We start from the raw sequence: 22,826 nt of genomic DNA on the forward strand, positions 1-22,826 counted from the left end.
CATGCATACATTTCTTGCACAGGAATATTTAAAATATTATAATCTGTAAGGATTTTACAGACATACAAGAAATCTTCAATAACTGGTAATTTAAAGTAGTTGTTTTAACCGTTGTGCTTTTTGAATTCAATATTTTTTGTTGTTAAAATCCTTTATGTCTACCATTTGTTTCATTACAATATGTGTATTATAGCTATGAGACAACTGAACCTTCAATAATAATAATAATAATAATAATAATAATAATAATAATAATAATAATAATAATAATAATAATAATAATAATAATAATAATAATAATAATAATAATGATGATGATGATGATGATGATGATGATATTAGTATTTTTAATATTATTATTAATATAATATATTGATAATATATTGATTTCAACATTTCCCCATGAGGTAGTGTCTGTTAGCAGTCTGGTGGTTAGTTATTCATTCTAAAGTAAGTAAAATACACTTCGACCAATTTCTATATTAAGACATATCTTGACAAACTTCCAACCTAATATTAGCGCTTATGCCGCGTTCCATTTACCTCGGAAATAGGAACTGGGAACTGGGAAGGGCAGCCTTCTTGGAATGGTAACTCGGGGGTGGTGAAGCTTTTCCCACTTTCCCAGTAGGAAATCCCACTTCGAGGGGCGTTCCAGTTGAAAATTCTGACTGGGAACTGGGAAATCCCGACTTCCGAGGACAAATGGAACGCGGCATTAAACACAGTCCTCTACGTCAGTGACAGCGCTAAACATTCAACCAATCACATGCAACCACACGAGTTCTTAGTCCCGCCTTCTCCTCTAACTCTGCTGCTTCACCACGTTATTACTATTTTCCTCATCTTTCGTCTTGTGTTCGTGTAACGAGACCACCGGTAAGTGAACAAACACTGCATCGCTTAGGATTCTAGTAGAGAGGGGAAAGATGGGGAAGGGTTTCAGCCCGCAGCTGCTGCAGCAGCTATAATCCACCTTTCACGTTGCTTTTGCTTTTTAATTCGCGCGTTTGGGCTTTTCCAACAAGCTACGAGTCTTATCTTAGTCAGATTATATTTGTATATGCTTTGCAAGCACATCGAGATACGTTAACATGCGTCTGGTTGCTTTGATTACGAGGAAAACGGAAGAATAATCAATCGTAGAATAATGTGTCTTCCTGTGTGTGTGTGTGTGTGTGTGTGTGTGTGTGTGTGTGTGTGTGTGTGTGTGTGTGTGTGTGTGTGTGTGTGTGTGTGTGTGTGTGTGTGTGTGTGTGTGTGTGTGTGTGTGTGTGTGTGTGTGTGTGTGTGTGTGTGTGTGTGTGTGTGTGATAATGTGTAGTTGTAGATGGAAAGGCAATGCATATGTATTGCATTGTATGTATGTATTGCATATGTGATGTCGTTTTAAATTACTATCCTTATAGTCATAGTTCTCAGTTAAGATAATATCCGCAGGTTAATCATCCACCTATCTTGTGCGATGCAACCAGACACAACTCAATAGTTACTAGTGAACTTATAATGCTCTTTTGTTTGTAAATCTGTTAACATTTGCTTGTAAAATAGCTGAATTCGGGTGTAGAAAAAGTGAAGAGGCTCATTAACAATATTTATAATTCATTTCCTGCTGATTAAAATTCTATACAGCAATAAAAAATAGATGTGGCTCATGTCATGTCTTGTTCTGTTGCCCACAGCTACCTATAATAACTAATCATGGTTCAGGCCAAGTCATGGATCCTCGTCAAGCACTTTGATGGGTTCCCAAAGGAAGGTGACTTCGAACTGAAGGTGGGAGAACTCCCAGAGCCCAAGGATGGAGGCAAGATTACTTTCTTATCAACTAAGACATGCGCTCAAAGTGATATGTCTTTTTTTTTCTTTATTATTTGAAATATTAAGAATGTGCTCTAAATGTGGGTTTTCTTTTCAGAAGTCCTTCTGGAAGCAGTTTTTCTCAGCGTGGATCCTTACATGAGGTGGGTAGAGAGTCTGAGAGACATGCAATGTGGTTATGACTAATCAAACCCTCATCATGACTATAAAATCTCTGTTTACAATGTTTGTTGTTGCTCTGAGCAGGCCGTTCAGCCGGGTTCGCATGAAGGAAGGGGATGTGATGATTGGCACTCAAGTGGCGAAGTAAGAAACAAGTGTTCACACACACACACACACACACACACACACACACACACACACACACACACACACACACACACACACACACACACACACACACACACACACACACACACACACACACACACACACACGGAGATTGCTCATTGTCCAAGATGTTACTGTGCAAAGCCAGTGTTTACTGGCATGAAACAGTCCTCACCCGTGATCAATTACCAAAGCCTTTGATTCACCATTACTAAAGAGAGAGAACAGATGTTGGAAACATTCTTGGCTGAATGTTCAGACACGAATCTGCTTCAGCGATAATGTTTTTGATGATAAACGAACAGAGTAAAGGACTGTGGTAGCATGCTCCGAAGGAGGGGTGCATAGCTGTAGTCTGGGATACCAAACAACACAAAAACATCCTTTCAGTTAGAAAAGCATAATTCTCTGCTTTCTGGGGAAACTAGGAATATAAAGATTTCTTTTTAATGTACTTTTACAGAATGCAAGAAATAAACCTTCCTATAAATAAACCTTTTTTATTTATAAAAATAAATAAAGTGTTCAGTGACGAGTATAAATATCCTTTCATGCGGTTGCAGGCTTTAAGTTATATACAGGAAATGTCAAATGTTTGGATCCACCTATCCATTCATTTGAGCACATGTTTAACCTTTAACGACACTTTAGACAAATTACCTCAATTCTAACGGAGAAATCGCAGCTTGACTTAAATTTGGTGCCAGTGGAGTCAGAGCAGCTGTGTTTGATAAACTTATGCATTGAAGGACCAGTTCATCTCTGCAAGGTTGGTTACAGATACCGGAAAGGTGTTGTAATATCTTTGAATGATGATGGGTTCCTTTTTTAAGCATCTGTAGTAAATAATTTATTTTTCTACAATTTTGCAGCACTGGTGACTAAAAAAGGTTTGATTTATTGGTATGACGTCATGCTGTCTATATTAAATGTATTTAGTCATGACTTATCAAATAAATGGCACATTGTTAACATTTTTTGTATTTGTGTAGAGTGATCCAAAGTAAAAACCCAGCATTTCCTGTGGGGACCCATGTTGTGGCTCGTAGCGGCTGGAGAACCCACGCAATCAGTGACGGAGCAGACCTCATTCCCGTCATGCCTGATTGGCCTCAAGACATCTCTTTGTCACTGGCTCTTGGTGCCATCGGGATGCCAGGGTAAGAGGGATAAAGTTACTTGCATGGATGGGAATATAATGGAAGCTAAATGCTGGTTAAAAAAGAAAGCAAGGTGGTATTTCCAAGCTTGTTTATGAAAGAAACTGGTTTACTTTTAAGAATCCAAATGTTTTGTCCTGCCGGTGACCTCCAGTCATTTTCCAGGCACAGATAACTTCAATATGGAAACAATTACAAATGCATTAGGACTCTGAGAGGCTCCAGTGAACCTGGAATGGAATCACTAGTTTTCGGAAACTGCGTTTTATCCGTTGTCCTTTTTGCCTGCAGATTGACGGCTCTGTATGGGATAGAAGAGGTTTTGGGACTGCAGAAGGGCGAGACCCTGCTGGTGAATGCTGCAGCTGGAGCCGTGGGCTCTGTGGTGGGACAGATCGCCAAGATTAAGGGCTGCAAGGTGGTGGGTTCAGCAGGGTCTGATGCCAAAGTGGCCTACCTCAAAGGGCTGGGATTTGATGAAGCCTTCAACTACAAGAAGGTTACTTCCCTGGAAGAAGCACTGAGGAAGGCCTCTCCTGACGGATACGACTGTCTCTTCGAAAATGTAAGCAATACTGGTGCAGTTCCACTTTTTTGTTTGTGTTTTAAATTATTTCTGCTATTTTCTAAAACCAGAGTCTCTGTCTTGATTACAGGTTGGGGGTTATTTTTCAACTGTAGCTCTGCAACAGATGAAATCCTTTGGAAGAATAGCTGTGTGTGGAAGTATCTCTACATACAATGATGCTTCACCACAGACAGGTGTGCACTTCCACACTGTTACCTTCTGCTTTAATCATCTAAAATACGTCCTCAAATGAAATGGGTACATGTAAAAACAGGGAAATTAAATATTGGCACCTGCTTGTCATGTCATGCAATATTTCGCCACTAGAGGGCGTCATTGTGTTGGGGATGTTTCTATGAGGAGTTGTATACAGTAGGCAGACAGATATTTATTTGCATAATTTGTTTCAACTTCAATACTTATCAGGGCCGTACCCACACCTGACCATAATCTTCAAGCAGCTTAAGATGGAGGGATTCATGCAAAGCAGGTGGGAACACAAACATCCCGAGAGCCTCAAGAGACTGATGGCGTGGTTGAAAGAGGTATTGTTGTTTTTGACATCTGATTTAGATTGAGACTTTGTGTGTTTTTGTGGTTAAAAAAAACGGATTAGATTCTCTCAATATAGTTTTAATTAAACATTTTGTCTCTGCAGGGGAAACTTAAGTATTCGGAGCACATCACAAACGGCTTTGAAAAGATGCCAGCTGCTTTCATGGGGATGCTGCAAGGAGAAAACATTGGCAAGGCCGTTATCGCAGTCTAATGTGTTTTCCAGTAAATGGCATTATTACAGCGCCGATGAATGAAGGACAATGCAACATCCATACAACTATCCACGTGCAATCATATAACACACATCAGTGTTGAATTCTAAGTGAAAGCAGCAATGACGTGTTGACTTTCACAGTTTACTCGTTAAGTGTTAAGTGCACCACTTCAAGAGTTAAATTGGAGCTTGGTGGTCTCTGAAAGGTTTGAAACTGGTTTGTCAACTAAAACATAATTTAGTCACGGTTAAGCCTGTTATGGTATTAATTATAATCACACTGAACTTTGCAGTTCCAGATACATTGAATTTTGTATTTGGATTCCTTTCTTTTTCTTCTCTTCCTAATAATCATCCTTACCATTAACTTTACTGATAATTAAAGATGATGTGTACAACACTGACTGGGTGAAAGGTGTGCATCTACTTCTTTTGTATTTATACAGGACACACTTAAATTGACTGATTTTTATATTTACTGTATTTACTTTTGTATCAATAAAGACATTTCTCTTCTTCATACATAGCCTACAATGTAAAGTTTATATACTTGAATATGTATTCTGTTGAGGTGCCAGTAGCAACCTTTTGTTCAATCATGAAAACGGCTGCTTATTCTAATTTTATTAGATTTCAGTGGCACGAAGAGGCAGTTTGGTAACTATAAATTGTCAAACTACAGCCAAGTGTAATCCATGAAAAAAACTATGTATGTGATCTATTTAATCCACAGAATTAACTCTGCTCTACTTAATAGTAGAGTAGAGTTAAATGAGTTACTGATTAAATGAGAACATTGTGTGTTTTTGTCCAAAACAAAAATTGTGTTGCGACGAGTAATTTACGGTAAACCCAGAATTTTGTCGAGTCATTATGACTGGAAGTGAGAGGAAGCTCAGACCACGCTGAAGTTAGCTTACGATTCGTCTGAAGAATAAAGGACCATTGCACCGCATTTTAGAGCAACTAGGCGGCCTTTTACTAGGCCCAGTTCAAAAATCACAATACTCAAACTTGGATTAAATTCCTTATTGGATAATACATAATAAATAAGGCATGGTCTGGGATTTGTGAAACCTTTATTCCATTTGTGAAAAGGCAAAAAAGGGCCACTTCCCTCCAGTTTTGACAGTCAGACCTCCCAGTTCAAAAACCACAATACCAGACTGCTCAAACCAGTTTATTCTTTAAATACTAAAGAATATATTAAACACAGTTTGTGATTTGTAAAAGCTCTATTCTTTTTGTTTCACAAAATTTGACGGTTTCATCACATTGGACCAGGTGCCAATATTAAAAATATTTTGTAAAAGCAGAAGTTTTATCAAAAACAAACATTTTTTTCTGATTTATTGACTGGAGAAAAGTGGAAGAAAACCCAATCATCCACAAAAGCTCATACTGGTATGTTGGAGCTTATTGTATCTTCAGAGAGATGTCTATGAAATTCTAATTATTACATTTAGATTATCAAAAAAGTGGATAAGCAGAAGTGAAAGCTAATGGATTTAAGTAATTGAGCTTCAAGCTCTCAAGAGTATTTCTGATATAGCTTAAATTATAAAAAGAAAGAAACATCCTAATTTATCAATGGGTTATAGATCACGAGATTGGTTCTTTCAAGGGAAACGAACAATTATGTTCAAGGCAGTTGTAGTGTTTGTCTCAGCAGCATTCAGGTTGGACATCAGCTGGTAAATTGTAAACATATTTTCTCCACGTCCAACAGTTCAAGCAGTTGGCTCAAGCATACAGTGCTGTGAAAAAGTATTTGTCATTAGGTTTGAATTATGTTTTATTCTTGATTGCTTTAGATCTAACCAATTTTAACATTATAACATTATAGATAACCTGAGTAAATACAAAATGCAGCTTTTGAATTATGATTCAATTTATTAAATGACAAAAAGCAATCCAAACATCTCTGGCCCTGTGGGACAAAAGTATTTGGCCTTTAACTGGTTGTGCCATCCTCGGTGGCACTCATTATTGAGAAATAACCACTGCTTAACAACCAGCATTGTCTTTTGATAAAGATATTTACACACTAGTGTGTGATTTTTTTTTTTTTATTGAGACCTGGCTTAGGGTGGTCTGATTGTCTGCAGTGAAATGGCTTTAATTAGCATTTTAGAAAATACAATAAATCTTTCAAAAATGTCAAACTGTGTTTCATATATTCTTTTTATTATTTTAAGGAAAAGTTTAACCAGGTTTGAGTAGTCTAGGTATTGTGGTTTTTGAACTGGGGTTTGGTCTCATGTTGTCTGAGAAGGGAAATGGCCCCATTTTGAATTTTCATAAATTTTATTAAAAGATTTCACAAATTACAATAATTTGTATTTGTTCTTTATTATCAAATTATTGAATGTAAGTTTGAATAGGCTACGTATTGTGGTTGTTGATTGGGACCTGGTATAAGTCAACCTCTTAAAGGCTGTGGAATGGTAATTTAGCCTTCGGACGAATCGGAAAGTAACTTCAGCATCGAGTTAGTCACTTAAGCAATGATTAAACCCAAACAATTTCATAAAAGGTAATATTTTGGACAAAAAAAAGCATTAACATAAAAAACTATAGCATATTGTTGGAATGAGGAATATTTGTATTCATTCTTTATAACTTAAGCTGACTATTTGAAGTGGTTGTTCCAATTACACATAAGAAAACTGGACACTAATATATGTAATATATGCGCATTGCACAACGTCAAGGTAGATAAAACATCGTCGGAAGTGGCAAATTTCAAAATAAACCTTGTTATTAAAGAAATATTTAGGATTCTCAGTTAATAAGCATTAATATGCTGCCAATAAATACTGCACATTATGTAAAAGCTGTTCTGCCCTCACAGAAGAGAAGCACACTTTCAAAGCCACAACTGGCTATTTTATTTATTCGTTTTAATTAACTCACATAAGACCATCCGCTTTTATTTTGGAAAATGACGTGCAGTAACTTCCGCCGTGGTGGCCAGTGACTTGATTACGTTATTATAAAACCACCTCGTGTTTCCTGAAATTGGGACTTTTCCACCGTTTAGTGTATCGTCGTCTACAATCACATACGCTCACTCTTCAGCCGTCATCATGGTTCGTGAAGTTGAGAACTTGGTAAGTGTATGACATTTATGACACAACCTGCAGCTTTCTGAGTTGAAGCATTAGTTTAATTGCTGAGCGCGGGATACGGGGCTCTTCTCACTCGAGCCCATTTATTTTAACCTCGTGATTTCATTGAAACTAAACCGCCAGCTACTAATTAATATCCATTGTAAAGCTTTTTCGTACAGGCTTTTAGCATTCGTGTGTTGATTTACACTTAAACATGTGAAACATAGCGGGAAGTGTCACTATGCTTGGTGGTCAGGGCGGACACGTTGCTGCAGCTGAAAGGAACATATTAATTTCTCCTGGAGGCTGATATGTTTCAGTAGTTTAAACAACGTTACATCATTTAGAATAAAACCCCATTTTTGGTTGATTGCTGCAGAAATCTACTGTAAAGTACCTGAAATAACTTGTGGCTGATCCTTGCGGTGGCGTCCGCCATTGACACCAGGCCTTGGGCTGGGACTGCAACATGCAGACTATTGGCCTGGGAGCAGACAGTGTTTTGGATGATGCATTGTTTTTATATATTACTGAACTATGAAAAATGGATTCGGATGCTTTTGGCGTTTGTATAGTTGAAAACTGCATAAGTTAAATAATTCTGTTTGAAAATGGGAGAAAGCTCAGGAGGATCAGAAGATGACAGAATAAACTTAAGATGTGTTAGAAATATACTGTTATTTATTTTCCTTTTCTTTTCTGAATGAATATGTGTATCTTTGTATAGATCGCCATTATTTACTACTTTGCATGTTCAAAGAGGATTGTGATGCTGATAGATATTTATTATTGTATTCTACATTACTTATTTCATTATTTATTACCCCCCTTATTTTACTTTATTATGTTATTAATTAAATATTATTATACAGGACTGTCTCATAAAATTAGAATATTGTGATAAAATACTTTTATTTTCTGTAATGCAATTTAAAAAATAACAAATGTCATACATTCTGGATTAATTACAAATCAACTGAAATATTGCAAGCCTTTTATTATAATATTGCTGATTATGGTTTACAGTTTAAGATTAAGATTGCCAGAATATTCAAATTTTTTGAGATAGGATATTTGAGTTTTCTTAAAAAGTAAGCCATGATCAGCAATATTAAAATAATAAAAGGCTTGCAATATTTCAGTTGATTTGTAATGAATCCAGAATGTATGACATTTTTGCATTACAGAAAATAAAGGACTTTATCACAATATTCTAATTTTCTGAGACAGTCCTGTATTTATGTGTTTGAAAAAGAAATATACTCTGGAGGAACAAAGAGAACTAGTATTATAAATGTCAGTGAAAGGTAGTGTTTGGTATGATCTGGTTGCACTGGCTGTGAAAAAGGTCCATTGTTATGATAGAAATGTTTAGTTTAGACCTAATCTGACAGTTGACCAAAGAAAATGATCAGGAAGTGTATGGATGGGAAACGGAAAGGAGGAAATGTTTTGTTCTATTTTTAGTCAGCAAAATTGGGCACAGGCCATTTAAACCATTTGCAGGCGATAATAACACATAATTTTCTGCAGGACGATTTCAAGAAAATCCTGAGTGATGCAGGAGACAAACTGGTGGTGGTGGACTTCACGGCGACGTGGTGTGGCCCCTGCAAGCAGATTGCCCCAGAATTTGTTGTAAGTATATTCTTTTGACGCCGAATTCTTGTGAAAACTATAGGTTGATTGATACTGACACTATGAACTATGAACTATTTCTGTTTTTTTTTTTTTCACTTTAACTAAATGATTTGAAGCGAAGCCTGGGATGGGCCGTGTGGTTATCTCTTCAAATGTGTGGATAGACGATATCATGTTTTTAGAGAAACCTTTAGAGAAACCTTTAAGAGCCTATCTGTTCTTAGACAGCCTTTTCTGTGTCACTGAAAGGTGAGAGCATCTGTTTTGGAGCTTGTTGCTAAGGCAGCCTTTTGTTGAGCTTTAACTACAATAAAGGGTTAATGCCTGCTTTATTGGAAAATATGATAGCTCTGTATAACTTGGATATCTTTCTTGAATATGAACAGCAGAGCCAAATTTGTAGACTCGCTATACAGCTCTGTCAAACTGGTGACGGCTGACATATTTAGTGTTTATGCTCACTGCTATGTTGTGATTAATGATGTGTACATTCTTTTGTGACGATGCTGACTGATCCGTTCTTTTGTAGAAAATGTCGCAAAGCGGCGATAACCAGAATGTGATTTTCCTGAAGGTGGACGTTGATGAGGCAGATGTAAGTGTTTGTCTTCTTTTTAATGAATGTTTAACTTTTAATTAATTACTTTTTAAGTCTGTTTAAAAAAAAAACAAAAAACAAAAAAAACCCAGTCTGTTTACTAAGCCTGCCGCCAATCCATAGAGCCAACGTCTGCAAATCTGGCAAATGGCTGTTATGCAAAATCAGCGTTTAAGGTTTTTAGATAAGTGAACATTTTGTCAATACACACACACACACACACACACACACACACACACACACACACACACACACACACACACGTCATATGACCTGTGTTGTAAGATCCAAAGATTTACAACTTGCAGATGTTCACTGAACAGAACTGTTTTTTGTGACAAGTTCTGTAAAATTGACAGATTTAGAAAAAACCTTTTTTTTGTCCCCATCAGATGTTTGGTTCACTTGTTTGTTTGTGTTTTTTTTCAGGATGTCAGCGCTCACTGCAATATTAACTGCATGCCAACATTCCACTTCTACAAGAACGGTCAGAAGGTGAGTCAAATTCTCAGATCATCTTGATAACAAAGTTGCTCATACAGACATCCGGCAGAGTAGTAGTAGTAGGATGTACTAATTTATAATAATTTCAGCAGTCATGTGAGATTTTTGTGGATAGCAAATCTTCCTAATAAACGAACTAAATAAATGAACTGTATATAATAATAAATAAACTGGATGTCTATAATGTGTATTGTATCTAAAAGAGCTTGCTGCCATCAGGAGGTACCACATGGGACTTTTCAGAGGAGAGTTTCTACATTTTGCATTGACGTACGACTGTTCAGCCAATTTGACTTTAAAACAAAGTAGCTTAAGAACCTAGATCCATTTGTTATTGATAGCAGTTGGCGATTTCTTTTTCTCTTTTGCATACATCACAAATGAAGCGTTCCAGATAATTACATGGAAGAGTCGTCGAGTATGATATTCCATCCCCGTCCTGTCTTTCAGGTGTTCGAGTTCTCTGGTGCTAACCTACAAACACTAAAAGATAAAGTGACAGAACTGAGATAGACGGGAGCTCTGCAGACCAATCCACACAAAACTGCATTGTACCAAACCCGGAGCAGAAGCTGTAGAAGAAGCTCTGAACATGTCTGAGAAGGAATTTCAGTTTCGTTTCTACAATAATCCTTTGTCCCTCACAGTCAATAATGTATTCCACTCATGTGACAGTTATTGTCCTTTTTTAGCTCAGTGTGTGTATTGGCTTCCTTAACTACGAGCTCAAGTTTAGGATTCAACCTAAAGTCCACTTTTATTCTGTCTTTGTGTCATGGATGTAGCTGACAGTTTTTCTGTTGGAGTTCAACATGAATTTAATAAAATGAATTACACACGCAATGTATTGTTTTTAAAATCATTAAACATGACGAAAGCTGACTGATACGAAGTAAAACATTCGAAAATATTTTTTAATGGTATTTTGTGCTTTAATAAAAACGTGAGAATAGTTTACACATATACATTGGACCATCACATCAATAGTTTTTACACATCATACATATAGCAGCAAATGTTTAATACTGTTGAGTCTTTTATTTGAAAAAATACAGCTTTATTTTACAAAATGGTTCTTGATTTACTTCTGCAGAGATGAGTGAATGGTTTACAAATGTCAGTTAACTATACAAGAATACCCTTCATAAGATAATTCACATGAAAGCGAGCTGAACTTCAGAAATGGTAGTATACCGACTTCCTCTTCCTGCAAAAGACGAGAAGAAACAGATGAAGTCCCAGGAGCTCGTTAAATTTTGCATTTGAACGCCATGCAAATAAATCTTGCAGCAAGATTGAGCCTCTAAGACTGACTGGTGCAGAGCCAAAGCAGTTCTCTGCCACCTGATGGCAAAACATTTCTGTAAACTATATACTGAAACTTCGGATGCCCTAATTTACACATTTGGACTGAAAGTTAGTCTTTTTAGTAGCTTTTCAAGTTAATTACAAAAAGCAAATATTGCAACAGTACAGACAGAAAACATCTTCATGCCAACAATAATTGGCACCAGTTTTACGTTTATTGTGATTATGACTAATCTGACAACAATTTGTCAAAATATGGCAGTATTTCTTTCTTGACATAAAACTATGATAGTGATATTTTAGTTAATCACCTGGAGCAGTCGTGTCCACTCCAGCCGGGACTGCAGCTACATCTGTTCGGTCTGATGCATCTTCCTCCGTTCAAACAAGGTGACGAACACACGGCTGTCAACGGAGTCAGGAACAAACACAAAACACAGCCAAGCCGTCAGTGCCATCACAACCACTATGGGGTTTTTTTTTTTTTTGTTCATGTCAGGATAGGGAAGGAGGAAATGCCCCGTTATGGTCAGGAGTCGACACCTCTTAAATAAACAGTGACACCTTGTCCAGACAATTCTGAGAGTATTTCAGATGAAATGAAAAACAAGCACAGAAGAGTTGATTCACATCCTTCATCATGATGATGATGCACTTGTGACAAAATCAACATGGCTGTTTAGTTTAGCTTATTTATAAGTATTAAACTTGTACTTTTCATGAATTGTTAGAAAAATTAAACGGGTCATAATAAGAAAGTAAGTAATCAGCAGACTTGGCGTGCTCACTCAAAACGAGTAAAAGTGTGTCACCGGGTGCCAGTCCAAAAAACTTGTCAAAAAAATCAAAATCCGACAGCACTCACTTAAGTATAAAACTTTAATGAAGTTTCAAACACTGCACAGCAGCAGGAAATCGGACGCGTTTCGGCTTGCAGCCGTCCTCAACAATCAAGTGTTTGAAACTTCATTAAAGTTTTATACTTAAGTGAGTGCTGTCGGATTTTAATAATAAGAAAGTAAACCATCGAAAAAAGCGAGAGAGCATCACAATATGACATTACAAATATGAATATAAAACATGAAGTTCCTGAATACTCTAAATGTAGTTGCAGCAGCAGGTAGCCTGAAGTTCAGTGATATAAAATAAGCTATCACACATGCTCAGACAATAAAGAAGTCTGTTCGGGTTTACATGAGTTGCATCAGCCTAAACACAAAAACCCCACGACTCACAAACTCACCAGTGTGACAGCGTGTCCCAGTCCACCCAGTAGGACACTCGCACTGGTATGGTGCCACGCAGCGGCCTCCGTTGAGGCAGGGAAGGATGCAGATAGCTGATAGGAGAGCAAACGTGATACATCATCATTCAGCCTCTTTTTAGGGCCCGAGCACCTTCAGTGCGAAGGCCCTATTGTATCTGTAGGAATTCTTCGCGTTATTAGGGCCCGAGCACCTTCAGTGCGAAGGCCCTATTGTATTTGCAGGAATTTTTATTAGGGCCCGAGCACTTGCAGTGCGAAGGCCCTATTGTATTTGCAGGAATTTTTATTAGGGCCCGAGCACCTTCAGTGCGAAGGCCCTATTGTATTTGCAGGAATTTTTATTATTAGGGCCCGAGCACCTTCAGTGCGAAGGCCCTATTGTATTTGCAGGAATTTTTATTATTAGGGCCCGAGCACTTGCAGTGCGAAGGCCCTATTGTAATTGCAGGAATTATTCTTCTTCTTCTTATTGTTCTGACAAAAGGAAGGCCTTTTTGCCCCCCTAAACGTGCCCAAAAAGTCACCAAATTTTGCATGCAAGTCAGGCCTGGCGAAAAATTTGATATTTAAGGGTTTGCATTAATGGGCGTGGTAAAATGGCTCAACAGCGCCCCCTTGAAAACTTTGTGCCTCAAGCCCCACAATGCGGTTTGTCGTACATGCACGAAAATCGGTACACACCTGTATCATGGGACAACTTAAAGAAAAGTCTCTGGGCGTCATGTCGAGAAACCGAACAGGAAGTCGGCCATTTTGAATTAATCGTGTCACTTTGGCGCAATTTATGCCATTCCTTCGGCAGTTAATACGGCCCAAACCATAACGTGCCCCCAAGTGTGTTATACATCAAAATGTGCGTCTTCATCCTGCGACAACACGCATTACTTTTCTCTTTCAAAAGCGTTACCGTGGCGACGCTAGACGCCAAAAAGCGTGCCCACCCTTCATCTGGTTGGTTCAGACCGAAAAAACTTTGCGCCTCAAGCCCCAGAATACGGTGTGACGTACATGAACGAAAATCGGTACACTCCTGTATCATGTCTTAACTAAAAGAAAAGTCTCTTGGCGCCATGGCCGAAACCGTACAGGAAGTCGGCCATTTTGAACATTCTGAATTAATCACGTAATTTTGGAGCAATATATGCCATTCCTTCGAGAATTAATACGGCCCGAACCGTATCGTGAACCCAGATGTGTTATACATCAAAATGTGCGTCTCCATCCTGCGACTACACGCATTACTTTTCTCTTTCAAAAGTGTTACCGTGGCGACGCTAGACGCCAAAAAGCACGCCCCCCCTTCATCTGATTGGTCCATATTTGATAGTTCCCCAAAAGGCACCAAAATTGGCACGCAAGCCAGGCCTGGCGATAAATTTGATATTTCATGGTTTGCATTAATGGGCGTGGTAAAATGGCTCAACAGCGCCCCCCGGAAAACTTTGTGCCTCAAGCCCTACAATACGGTTTGACGTACATGCACGAAAATCGCTACACACCTGTATCATGGCACAACTTAAAGAAAAGTCTCTTGGAGCCATGGCCGAAACCGAACAGGAAGTCGGCCATTTTGAAATCTGATTGGTCCATATTTGATAGTTCTCCAAAAGTCACCAAATTTGGCATGCAAGACAGACTTGGCGATAAATTAGATATTTCATGGTTTGCATTAATGGGCGTGGCCTAACGGCTCAACAGCGCCCCCTAGAATACTTTTCTCTGCCATAACTTTTGAATGGTTTGACATAGGAAGTTGTGGGTGGTGTCATGGGACTCTGTATGGAGTCTTTGAGCTTCGTTGGCCTTAATTAGCCCCGCCCCTTCTTCTGATTGGTTGTCCCGATTTTCTGCTATAACTTTTGAATGGTTTGACATAGAGAGTCGTGGGTGGTGTCATCAGATTCTGTATGGAGTCCTTGAGCTTCGTTGGCCTTAATTAGCCCCGCCCCTTCTTCTGATTGGTTGTCCCTTTTTTCTGCTATAACTTTTGAATGGTTTGACATAGGAAGTCGTGGGTGGTGTCATTTCTGATATGCTTATGGGGGGCGGTGGCCGTGAGTGCGAGGGCCCGTTCATCGCTGCTTGCAGCTTTAATTATTATTATTATTATTATTATTATTATTTTCCTGACAAAGTGAAGGCCTTTTTGCCCCCCTTAACATGCCCAAAAAGTCACCAAATTTTGCACCCTAGTCAGGCCTGGCGAAAAATTTGATATTTAAAGGTTTGCATTAATGGGCGTGGCAAAATGGCTCAACAGCGCCCCCCAGAAAACTTTGTGCCTCAAGCCCCACGATACGATTTGACGTACATGCACGAAAATCAGTACACACCTGTATCATGGGACAACTTAAACAAAAGTCTCTTGGGGTCATGCCCGAAACCGAACAGGATGTCGGCCATTTTGAATTAGTCGTGTCATTTTGGCGAAATTTATGCCATTCCTTCGAAAGTTAATTCAGCCCGAACCGTAACGTGCCCCCAAGTGTGTTATACATCAAAATGTGCGTCTCCATCCTGCGACAACACGCATTACTTTTCTCTTTCAAAAGCGTTACCGTGGCGGCGCTAGACGCCAAAAAGCACGCCCACCCTTCATCTGATTGGTTCAACAGAAAAAACTTTGTGCCTCAAGCCCCATAATACGGTTTGACGTACATGAACGAAAATCGGTACACACCTGTATCATGTCGCAACTAAAAGAAAAGTCTCTTGGCGCCATGGCCGAAACCGAACAGGAAGTCGGCCATTTTGAACATTCTGAATTAATTGCGTAATTTTGGAGCAATATATGCCATTCCTTCGAGAGTTAATTCAGCCCGAACCGTATCGTGAACCCAGATGTGTTATACATCAAAATGTGCGTCTCCATCCTGCGACTACACGCATTACTTTTCTCTTTCGAAAGTGTTACCGTAGTGACGCTAGACGCCAACAAGCGCATCCCCCCTTCATCTGATTGGTCCATATTTGATAGTTCCCCAAAAGGCACCAAATTTGGCATGCAAGCCAGGCCTGGCGATAAATTTGATATTTCATGGTTTGCATTAATGGGCGTGGCAAAATGGCTCAACAGCGCCCCCCGGAAAACTTTGTGCCTCAAGCCCCACAATACGGTTTGACGTACATGCACGAAAATCGATACACACCTGTATCATGTCGCAACTTAAAGAAAAGTCTCTTGGAGCCATGGCCGAAACCGAACAGGAAGTCAGCCATTTTGAATTAATTGTGTAATTTTGGCGCAATTTATGCCATTCCTTCGGCAGTTAATTCAGCCCGAACCGTAACGTGCACCCAGGTGTGTTATACACCAAAATGTGCGTCTCCATCGTGCAACACCACGCATTACTTTTCTCTTTCAAAAGTGTTACCGTGGCGACGCTAGACGCGAAAAAGCGCACCCACCCTTCATCTGATTGGTCCATATTTGATAGTTCTCCAAAAGTCACCAAAATTTGCATGCAAGCCAGGCCTGGCGATAAATGTGATATTTCATGGTTTCCATTAATGGGCGTGGCCTAACGGCTCAACAGCGCCCCCTAGAATACTTTTCTCTGCCATAACTTTTGAATGGTTTCACATAGAGAGTCGTGGGTGGTGTCATGGGACTCTGTAATGAGTCCTTAAGCTTCGTTGGCCTTAATTAGCCCCGCCCCTTCTTCTGATTGGTTGTCCCGATTTTCTGCTATAACTTTTGAATGGTTTGACATAGAGAGTCGTGGGTGGTGTCATCAGATTCTTTATGGAGTCCTTGACCTTCATTGGCCTGAATTAGCCCCGCCCCTTCTTCTGATTGGTTGTCCTTTTTTTATAATAAAATTGCCGCGAGCCGCCAGTCGCTCTCGCGCTGACTCCCGCTTCCTGATTCAAACGTCTGCCGGCCCCGCCCCCTGACCAATCAGTGGCGAGTAGGGTGATGGCGGCCCCGCCCCCCGACCAATCAGTGGCGAGTAGGGTGATGACGGCGCCAACCCCCGACCAATCAGTGGCGAGTAGGGTGATGACGGCCCCGCCCCCCGACCAATCAGCTCCCTGTAATGTGGTGACTTCAGAAATATTCCCGGCTCAGCCCGGTTACAACCTTGGCAGAATGGTTACAGAAAAAGTAATAATTTAAATATTAGGGTTTTACTAATATATATAACTTACAAATATTTAAAAAATTAGGGAAAAAAAAGTTCCAGACATTTTATCGCTATGTTGGTCTGTCCTAAGCCAGTAGGTCAAATAAAAGGAATAGCTGAGACTTAGCTCAGCCAGATTATTGCGGTCTTTGCTGCCAGAGGTCGAGAGTTCAAGCCTTGCTTGATATGCCAAAATTTTTGTCAGCAATTTTTGTGTTTTTTTTTACATCAAAATGTTCGTCTCTGTCCTGTGACGACGCACATTTCTTTTCTCTTTCCCCTTCTTCTGATTGGTTGTCCCGATTTTCTGCCATAACTTTTGAATTTGAGTGGAGTTTGCGCGCGCAGCTCCTGCGGGAGGAGGGGCTGATGTTCAGCGCGGCCGCCATCTTGGTCGAGGCGCCGCATTGACTGCCTGAGAACGTCGGGCGTGGCCGCCATCTTGGATCGGTATCGCTTTAACTCTAGAGCGTTCACTTCTATTGTGGAAGGAGGTGTCTGCATAAGTAAAATAACTATAACTCACTTGATTTTCAACCGATTTTCGCGCGGTTCGCTTTGTTACAAACGGCAGACATGTAGCTATGATACAGGATGCTTGATGTACGTTAAATATGCAAGCTTTCATGCTAAAATACGTTCTGCAGGTAGTCACACTTCAGGTATACACACACGCACACACACACACACACACACACACATATATATATATATATATATATATATATATATATATATATATACACACACACACACACACACACACACACACACACACACACACACACACACACACACACACACACACAATATACAAAATACAGTATAGCATATTAATGAATGTATTAATATATTTGAATAACAGACATAACAAGCTTAAAAACAAAAAACATAACGGATGACAGCATACAATTGTCATAATGGAGAAAAAAAAGAAACATTTGGAAGGAGTGTGTGTGTGAGGAATTGTATATTAGTGTTATAAATTGAAACTATATAATAATGCAATCGCTATGATATATAATTTTACAATATAATACAGTCAAAAATATATGAAATGAAGCAACATACAATGCAATAATACAATATGCTATATTACTGGGTACGCTAATATGAAATAACAACATGTAATATAATATGGTATAATAGATTAATATAATATCATACATTCTGGACCATGAGATACAGCTGTACTGTATGATCGTCGTTCATTTGAGTGATCAGATTTTTTTTTTCATGGTTTGCATTAATGGGCGTGTCCTCACGGCTCAACAGCGCCCCCTAGAATACTTTTTTCTGCCATAACTTTTGAAAGGTTTGACATAGAGAGTCGTGGGTGGTGTCATGGGACTCGGCATTGAGTCCTTGACCATAATTGGTGACAATTAGCCCAGTCCCTTTTTCTGATTGGTTGTCCCTATTTTCTGCTATAACTTTTGAATGTTTTGACATAGAGAGTCGTGGGTGGTGTCATGGGACTCTGTAATGAGTCCTTGATCTTCTTTGCCCTGAATTAGCCCCGCCCCTTCTTCTGACTGGTCGTCCCTTTTTTCTGCTATAACTTTTGAAGGGTTTGACATAGGAAGTCGTGGGTGGTGTCATTTCTGATATGCTTATGGGGGGCGGTTGACGTGAGTGCGAGGGCCCGTTCATTGCTGCTTGCAGCTTTAATTATTATTATTATTTTCCTGACAAAGTGAAGGCCTTTTTGCCCCCCTTAACATGCCCAAAAAGTCACCAAATTTTGCACCCTAGTCAGGCCTGGCGAAAAATTTGATATTTAAAGGTTTGCATTAATGGGCGTGGCAAAATGGCTCAACAGCGCCCCCTTGAAAACTTTGTGCCTCAAGCCCCACGATACGGTTTGACGTACATGCACGAAAATCGGTACACACCTGTATCATGGGACAACTTAAACAAAAGTCTCTTGGGGTCATGCCCGAAACCGAACAGGATGTCGGCCATTTTGAATTAGTCGTGTCATTTTGGCGAAATTTATGCCATTCCTTCGAAAGTTAATTCAGCCCGAACCGTAACGTGCCCCCAAGTGTGTTATACATCAAAATGTGCGTCTCCATCCTGCGACAACACGCATTACTTTTCTCTTTCAAAAGTGTTACCGTGGCGACGCTAGACGCCAAAAAGCGCGCCCACCCTTCATCTGATTGGTTCAACAGAAAAAACTTTGTGCCTCAAGCCCCATAATACGGTTTGACGTACATGAACGAAAATCGGTACACACCTGTATCATGTCGCAACTAAAAGAAAAGTCTCTTGGCGCCATGGCCGAAACCGAACAGGAAGTCGGCCATTTTGAACATTCTGAATTAATTGCGTAATTTTGGAGCAATATATGCCATTCCTTCGAGAGTTAATTCAGCCCGAACCGTATCGTGAACCCAGATGTGTTATACATCAAAATGTGCGTCTCCATCCTGCGACTACACGCATTACTTTTCTCTTTCGAAAGTGTTACCGTAGTGACGCTAGACGCCAACAAGCGCACCCCCCCTTCATCTGATTGGTCCATATTTGATAGTTCCCCAAAAGGCACCAAATTTGGCATGCAAGCCAGGCCTGGCGATAAATTTGATATTTCATGGTTTGCATTAATGGGCGTGGCAAAATGGCTCAACAGCGCCCCCCGGAAAACTTTGTGCCTCAAGCCCCACAATACGGTTTGACGTACATGCACGAAAATCGATACACACCTGTATCATGTCGCAACTTAAAGAAAAGTCTCTTGGAGCCATGGCCGAAACCGAACAGGAAGTCAGCCATTTTGAATTAATTGTGTAATTTTGGCGAAATTTATGCCATTCCTTCGGCAGTTAATTCAGCCCGAACCGTAACGTGCACCCAGGTGTGTTATACACCAAAATGTGCGTCTCCATCGTGCGACACCACGCATTACTTTTCTCTTTCAAAAGTGTTACCGTGGCGACGCTAGACGCGAAAAAGCGCACCCACTCTTCATCTGATTGGTCCATATTTGATAGTTCTCCAAAAGTCACCAAAATTTGCATGCAAGCCAGGCCTGGCGATAAATGTGATATTTCATGGTTTCCATTAATGGGCGTGGCCTAACGGCTCAACAGCGCCCCCTAGAATACTTTTCTCTGCCATAACTTTTGAATGGTTTCACATAGAGAGTCGTGGGTGGTGTCATGGGACTCTGTAATGAGTCCTTAAGCTTCGTTGGCCTTAATTAGCCCCGCCCCTTCTTCTGATTGGTTGTCCCGATTTTCTGCTATAACTTTTGAATGGTTTGACATAGAGAGTCGTGGGTGGTGTCATCAGATTCTTTATGGAGTCCTTGACCTTCATTGGCCTGAATTAGCCCCGCCCCTTCTTCTGATTGGTTGTCCTTTTTTTATAATTAAATTGCCGCGAGCCGCCAGTCGCTCTCGCGCTGACTCCCGCGCTGACTCCCGCTTCCTGATTCAAACGTCTGCCGGCCCCGCCCCCTGACCAATCAGTGGCGAGTAGGGTGATGGCGGCCCCGCCCCCCGACCAATCAGTGGCGAGTAGGGTGATGACGGCGCCGCCCCCCGACCAATCAGTGGCGAGTAGGGTGATGACGGCCCCGCCCCCCGACCAATCAGCTCCCTGTAATGTGGTGACTTCAGAAATATTCCCGGCTCAGCCCGGTTACAACCTTGGCAGAATGGTTACAGAAAAAGTAATAATTTAAATAGTAGGGTTTTACTAATATTTATAACTTACAAATATTTAAAATATTAGGAAAAAAAAAGTTCCAGACATTCTATCGCTATGTTGGTCTGTCCTAAGCCACTAGGTCAAATGAAAGGAATAGCTGAGACTTAGCTCAGCCAGATTATTGCGGTCTTTGCTGCCAGAGGTCGAGAGTTCAAGCCTGGCTTGATATGCCAAAATTTTTGTCAGCAATTTTTGTGTTTTTTTTACATCAAAATGTTCGTCTCTGTCCTGTGACGACGCACATTACTTTTCTCTTTCCCCTTCTTCTGATTGGTTGTCCCGATTTTCTGCCATAACTTTTGAATTTGAGTGGAGTTTGCGCGCGCAGCTCCCGCGGGGGGAGGGGCTGATGTTCAGCGCGGCCGCCATCTTGGTCGAGGCGCCGCATTGACTGCCTGAGAACGTCGGGCGTGGCCGCCATCTTGGATCGGTATCGCTTTAACTCTAGAGCGTTCACTTCTATTGTGGAAGGAGGTGTCTGCATAAGTAAAATAACTATAACTCACTTGATTTTCAACCGATTTTCACGCGGTTTGCTTTGTTACAAACGGCAGACATGTAGCTATGATACAGGATGCTTGATGTACGTTAAATATGCAAGCTTTCATGCTAAAATACGTTCTGCAGGTAGTCACACTTCAGGTATACACACACACACACACACACACACACACACACACACACACACACACACACACACACACACACACACACACACACAATATACACAATACAAAATACAGTATAGCATATTAATGAATGTATTAATATATTTGAATAACAGACATAACAAGCTTAAAAACAAAAAACATAACGGATGACAGCATACAATTGTCATAATGGAGAAAAAAAAGAAACATTTGGAAGGAGTGTGTGTGTGAGGAATTGTATATTAGTGTTATAAATTGAAATTATATAATAATGCAATCGCTATGATATATAATTTTACAATATAATACAGTCAAAAATATATGAAATGAAGCAACATACAATGCAATAATACAATATGCTATATTACTGGGTACGCTAATATGAAATAACAACATGTAATATAATATGGTATAATAGATTAATATAATATCATACATTCTGGACCATGAGATACAGCTGTACTGTATGATCGTCGTTCATTTGAGTGATCAGATTTTTTTTTTCATGGTTTGCATTAATGGGCGTGTCCTCACGGCTCAACAGCGCCCCCTAGAATACTTTTTTCTGACATAACTTTTGAAAGGTTTGACATAGAGAGTCGTGGGTGGTGTCATGGGACTCGGCATTGAGTCCTTGACCATAATTGGTGACAATTAGCCCAGTCCCTTTTTCTGATTGGTTGTCCCTATTTTCTGCTATAACTTTTGAATGTTTTGACATAGAGAGTCGTGGGTGGTGTCATGGGACTCTGTAATGAGTCCTTGATCTTCTTTGCCCTGAATTAGCCCCGCCCCTTCTTCTGACTGGTCGTCCCTTTTTTCTGCTATAACTTTTGAAGGGTTTGACATAGGAAGTCGTGGGTGGTGTCATTTCTGATATGCTTATGGGGGGCGGTTGACGTGAGTGCGAGGGCCCGTTCATTAGGGCCCGAGCACCTTCAGTGCGAAGGCCCTATTGTATCTGTAGGAATTTTTCTTTCTTTTTTCTTTTTTCTTTCTTTCTTCTGACGAAAGGAGGGCCTTTTTGCCCCCCTAAACATGCCCAAAAAGTCACCAAATTTTGTATGCAAGTCAGGCCTGGCGAAAAATTTGATATTTTATGGTTTACATTAATGGGCGTGGCAAAATGGCTCAACAGCGCCCCCCGGAAAACTTTGTGACTCAAGCCCCACAATACGGTTTGACGTACATGCACGGAAATCGCTACACACCTGTATCAGTACACAACTTAAAGAAAAGTCTCTTGG

The 22,826-nt window shown here is 40.1% G+C and overlaps 3 protein-coding genes across 5 annotated transcripts in view; 2 read left to right on the forward strand and 1 right to left on the reverse strand.

The window, feature by feature from the left end:
• Positions 1–797: 797 nt before the first annotated feature.
• Positions 798–5,167, forward strand: LOC133420102 (prostaglandin reductase 1-like). Its single transcript, XM_061709675.1, has 9 exons — positions 798–879; positions 1,683–1,807; positions 1,919–1,964; positions 2,068–2,127; positions 3,144–3,311; positions 3,603–3,876; positions 3,968–4,073; positions 4,306–4,424; positions 4,538–5,167. Exons 2-9 carry the CDS (start codon positions 1,702–1,704, stop codon positions 4,646–4,648), a joined length of 990 nt encoding a protein of 329 aa, XP_061565659.1. The 5' UTR covers positions 798–879; positions 1,683–1,701; the 3' UTR covers positions 4,649–5,167.
• A 2,444-nt stretch (positions 5,168–7,611) lies between these two features.
• Positions 7,612–11,350, forward strand: txn (thioredoxin). The gene is made up of 5 exons (XM_061710551.1): positions 7,612–7,764; positions 9,298–9,402; positions 9,935–10,000; positions 10,433–10,498; positions 10,958–11,350. The coding sequence occupies exons 1-5, from the start codon at positions 7,741–7,743 to the stop codon at positions 11,018–11,020; spliced, it is 324 nt and encodes a 107-aa protein (XP_061566535.1). The 5' UTR covers positions 7,612–7,740; the 3' UTR covers positions 11,021–11,350.
• Positions 11,351–11,352: 2 nt separating this feature from the next.
• Positions 11,353–22,826, reverse strand: part of svep1 (sushi, von Willebrand factor type A, EGF and pentraxin domain containing 1) — a 128,074-nt gene continuing 116,600 nt past the window's right edge. For all 3 annotated transcript variants that reach the window (XM_061710550.1, XM_061710548.1, XM_061710549.1), the window contains 3 exons: positions 13,059–13,154; positions 12,127–12,220; positions 11,353–11,714 (listed from right to left, as the gene is read on the reverse strand). In XM_061710550.1, coding sequence (XP_061566534.1) covers positions 11,684–11,714; positions 12,127–12,220; positions 13,059–13,154 — 221 coding nt within the window. In that variant the 3' untranslated portion in view covers positions 11,353–11,683. The remainder of the gene's footprint in view (positions 11,715–12,126; positions 12,221–13,058; positions 13,155–22,826) is intronic.

The sequence above is a fragment of the Cololabis saira genome, chromosome 20, assembly GCF_033807715.1.
Source record: "Cololabis saira isolate AMF1-May2022 chromosome 20, fColSai1.1, whole genome shotgun sequence".
NCBI classification, from domain to species: Eukaryota; Metazoa; Chordata; class Actinopteri; order Beloniformes; family Belonidae; genus Cololabis; species Cololabis saira.

Coding starts and splice junctions, on each gene's coding strand:
- LOC133420102 (XM_061709675.1), top strand. CDS start 1,702: ATGGTTCAGGCCAAGTCATGGATCCTCGTCAAGCACTTTGATGGGTTC. Junction 2,128..3,143: donor ATTGGCACTCAAGTGGCGAA/GTAAGAAACAAG, acceptor GTATTTGTGTAG/AGTGATCCAAAGTAAAAACC. Junction 4,074..4,305: donor TGATGCTTCACCACAGACAG/GTGTGCACTTCC, acceptor AATACTTATCAG/GGCCGTACCCACACCTGACC.
- txn (XM_061710551.1), top strand. CDS start 7,741: ATGGTTCGTGAAGTTGAGAACTTG. Junction 9,403..9,934: donor AGATTGCCCCAGAATTTGTT/GTAAGTATATTC, acceptor GTTCTTTTGTAG/AAAATGTCGCAAAGCGGCGA. Junction 10,001..10,432: donor TGGACGTTGATGAGGCAGAT/GTAAGTGTTTGT, acceptor GTTTTTTTTCAG/GATGTCAGCGCTCACTGCAA.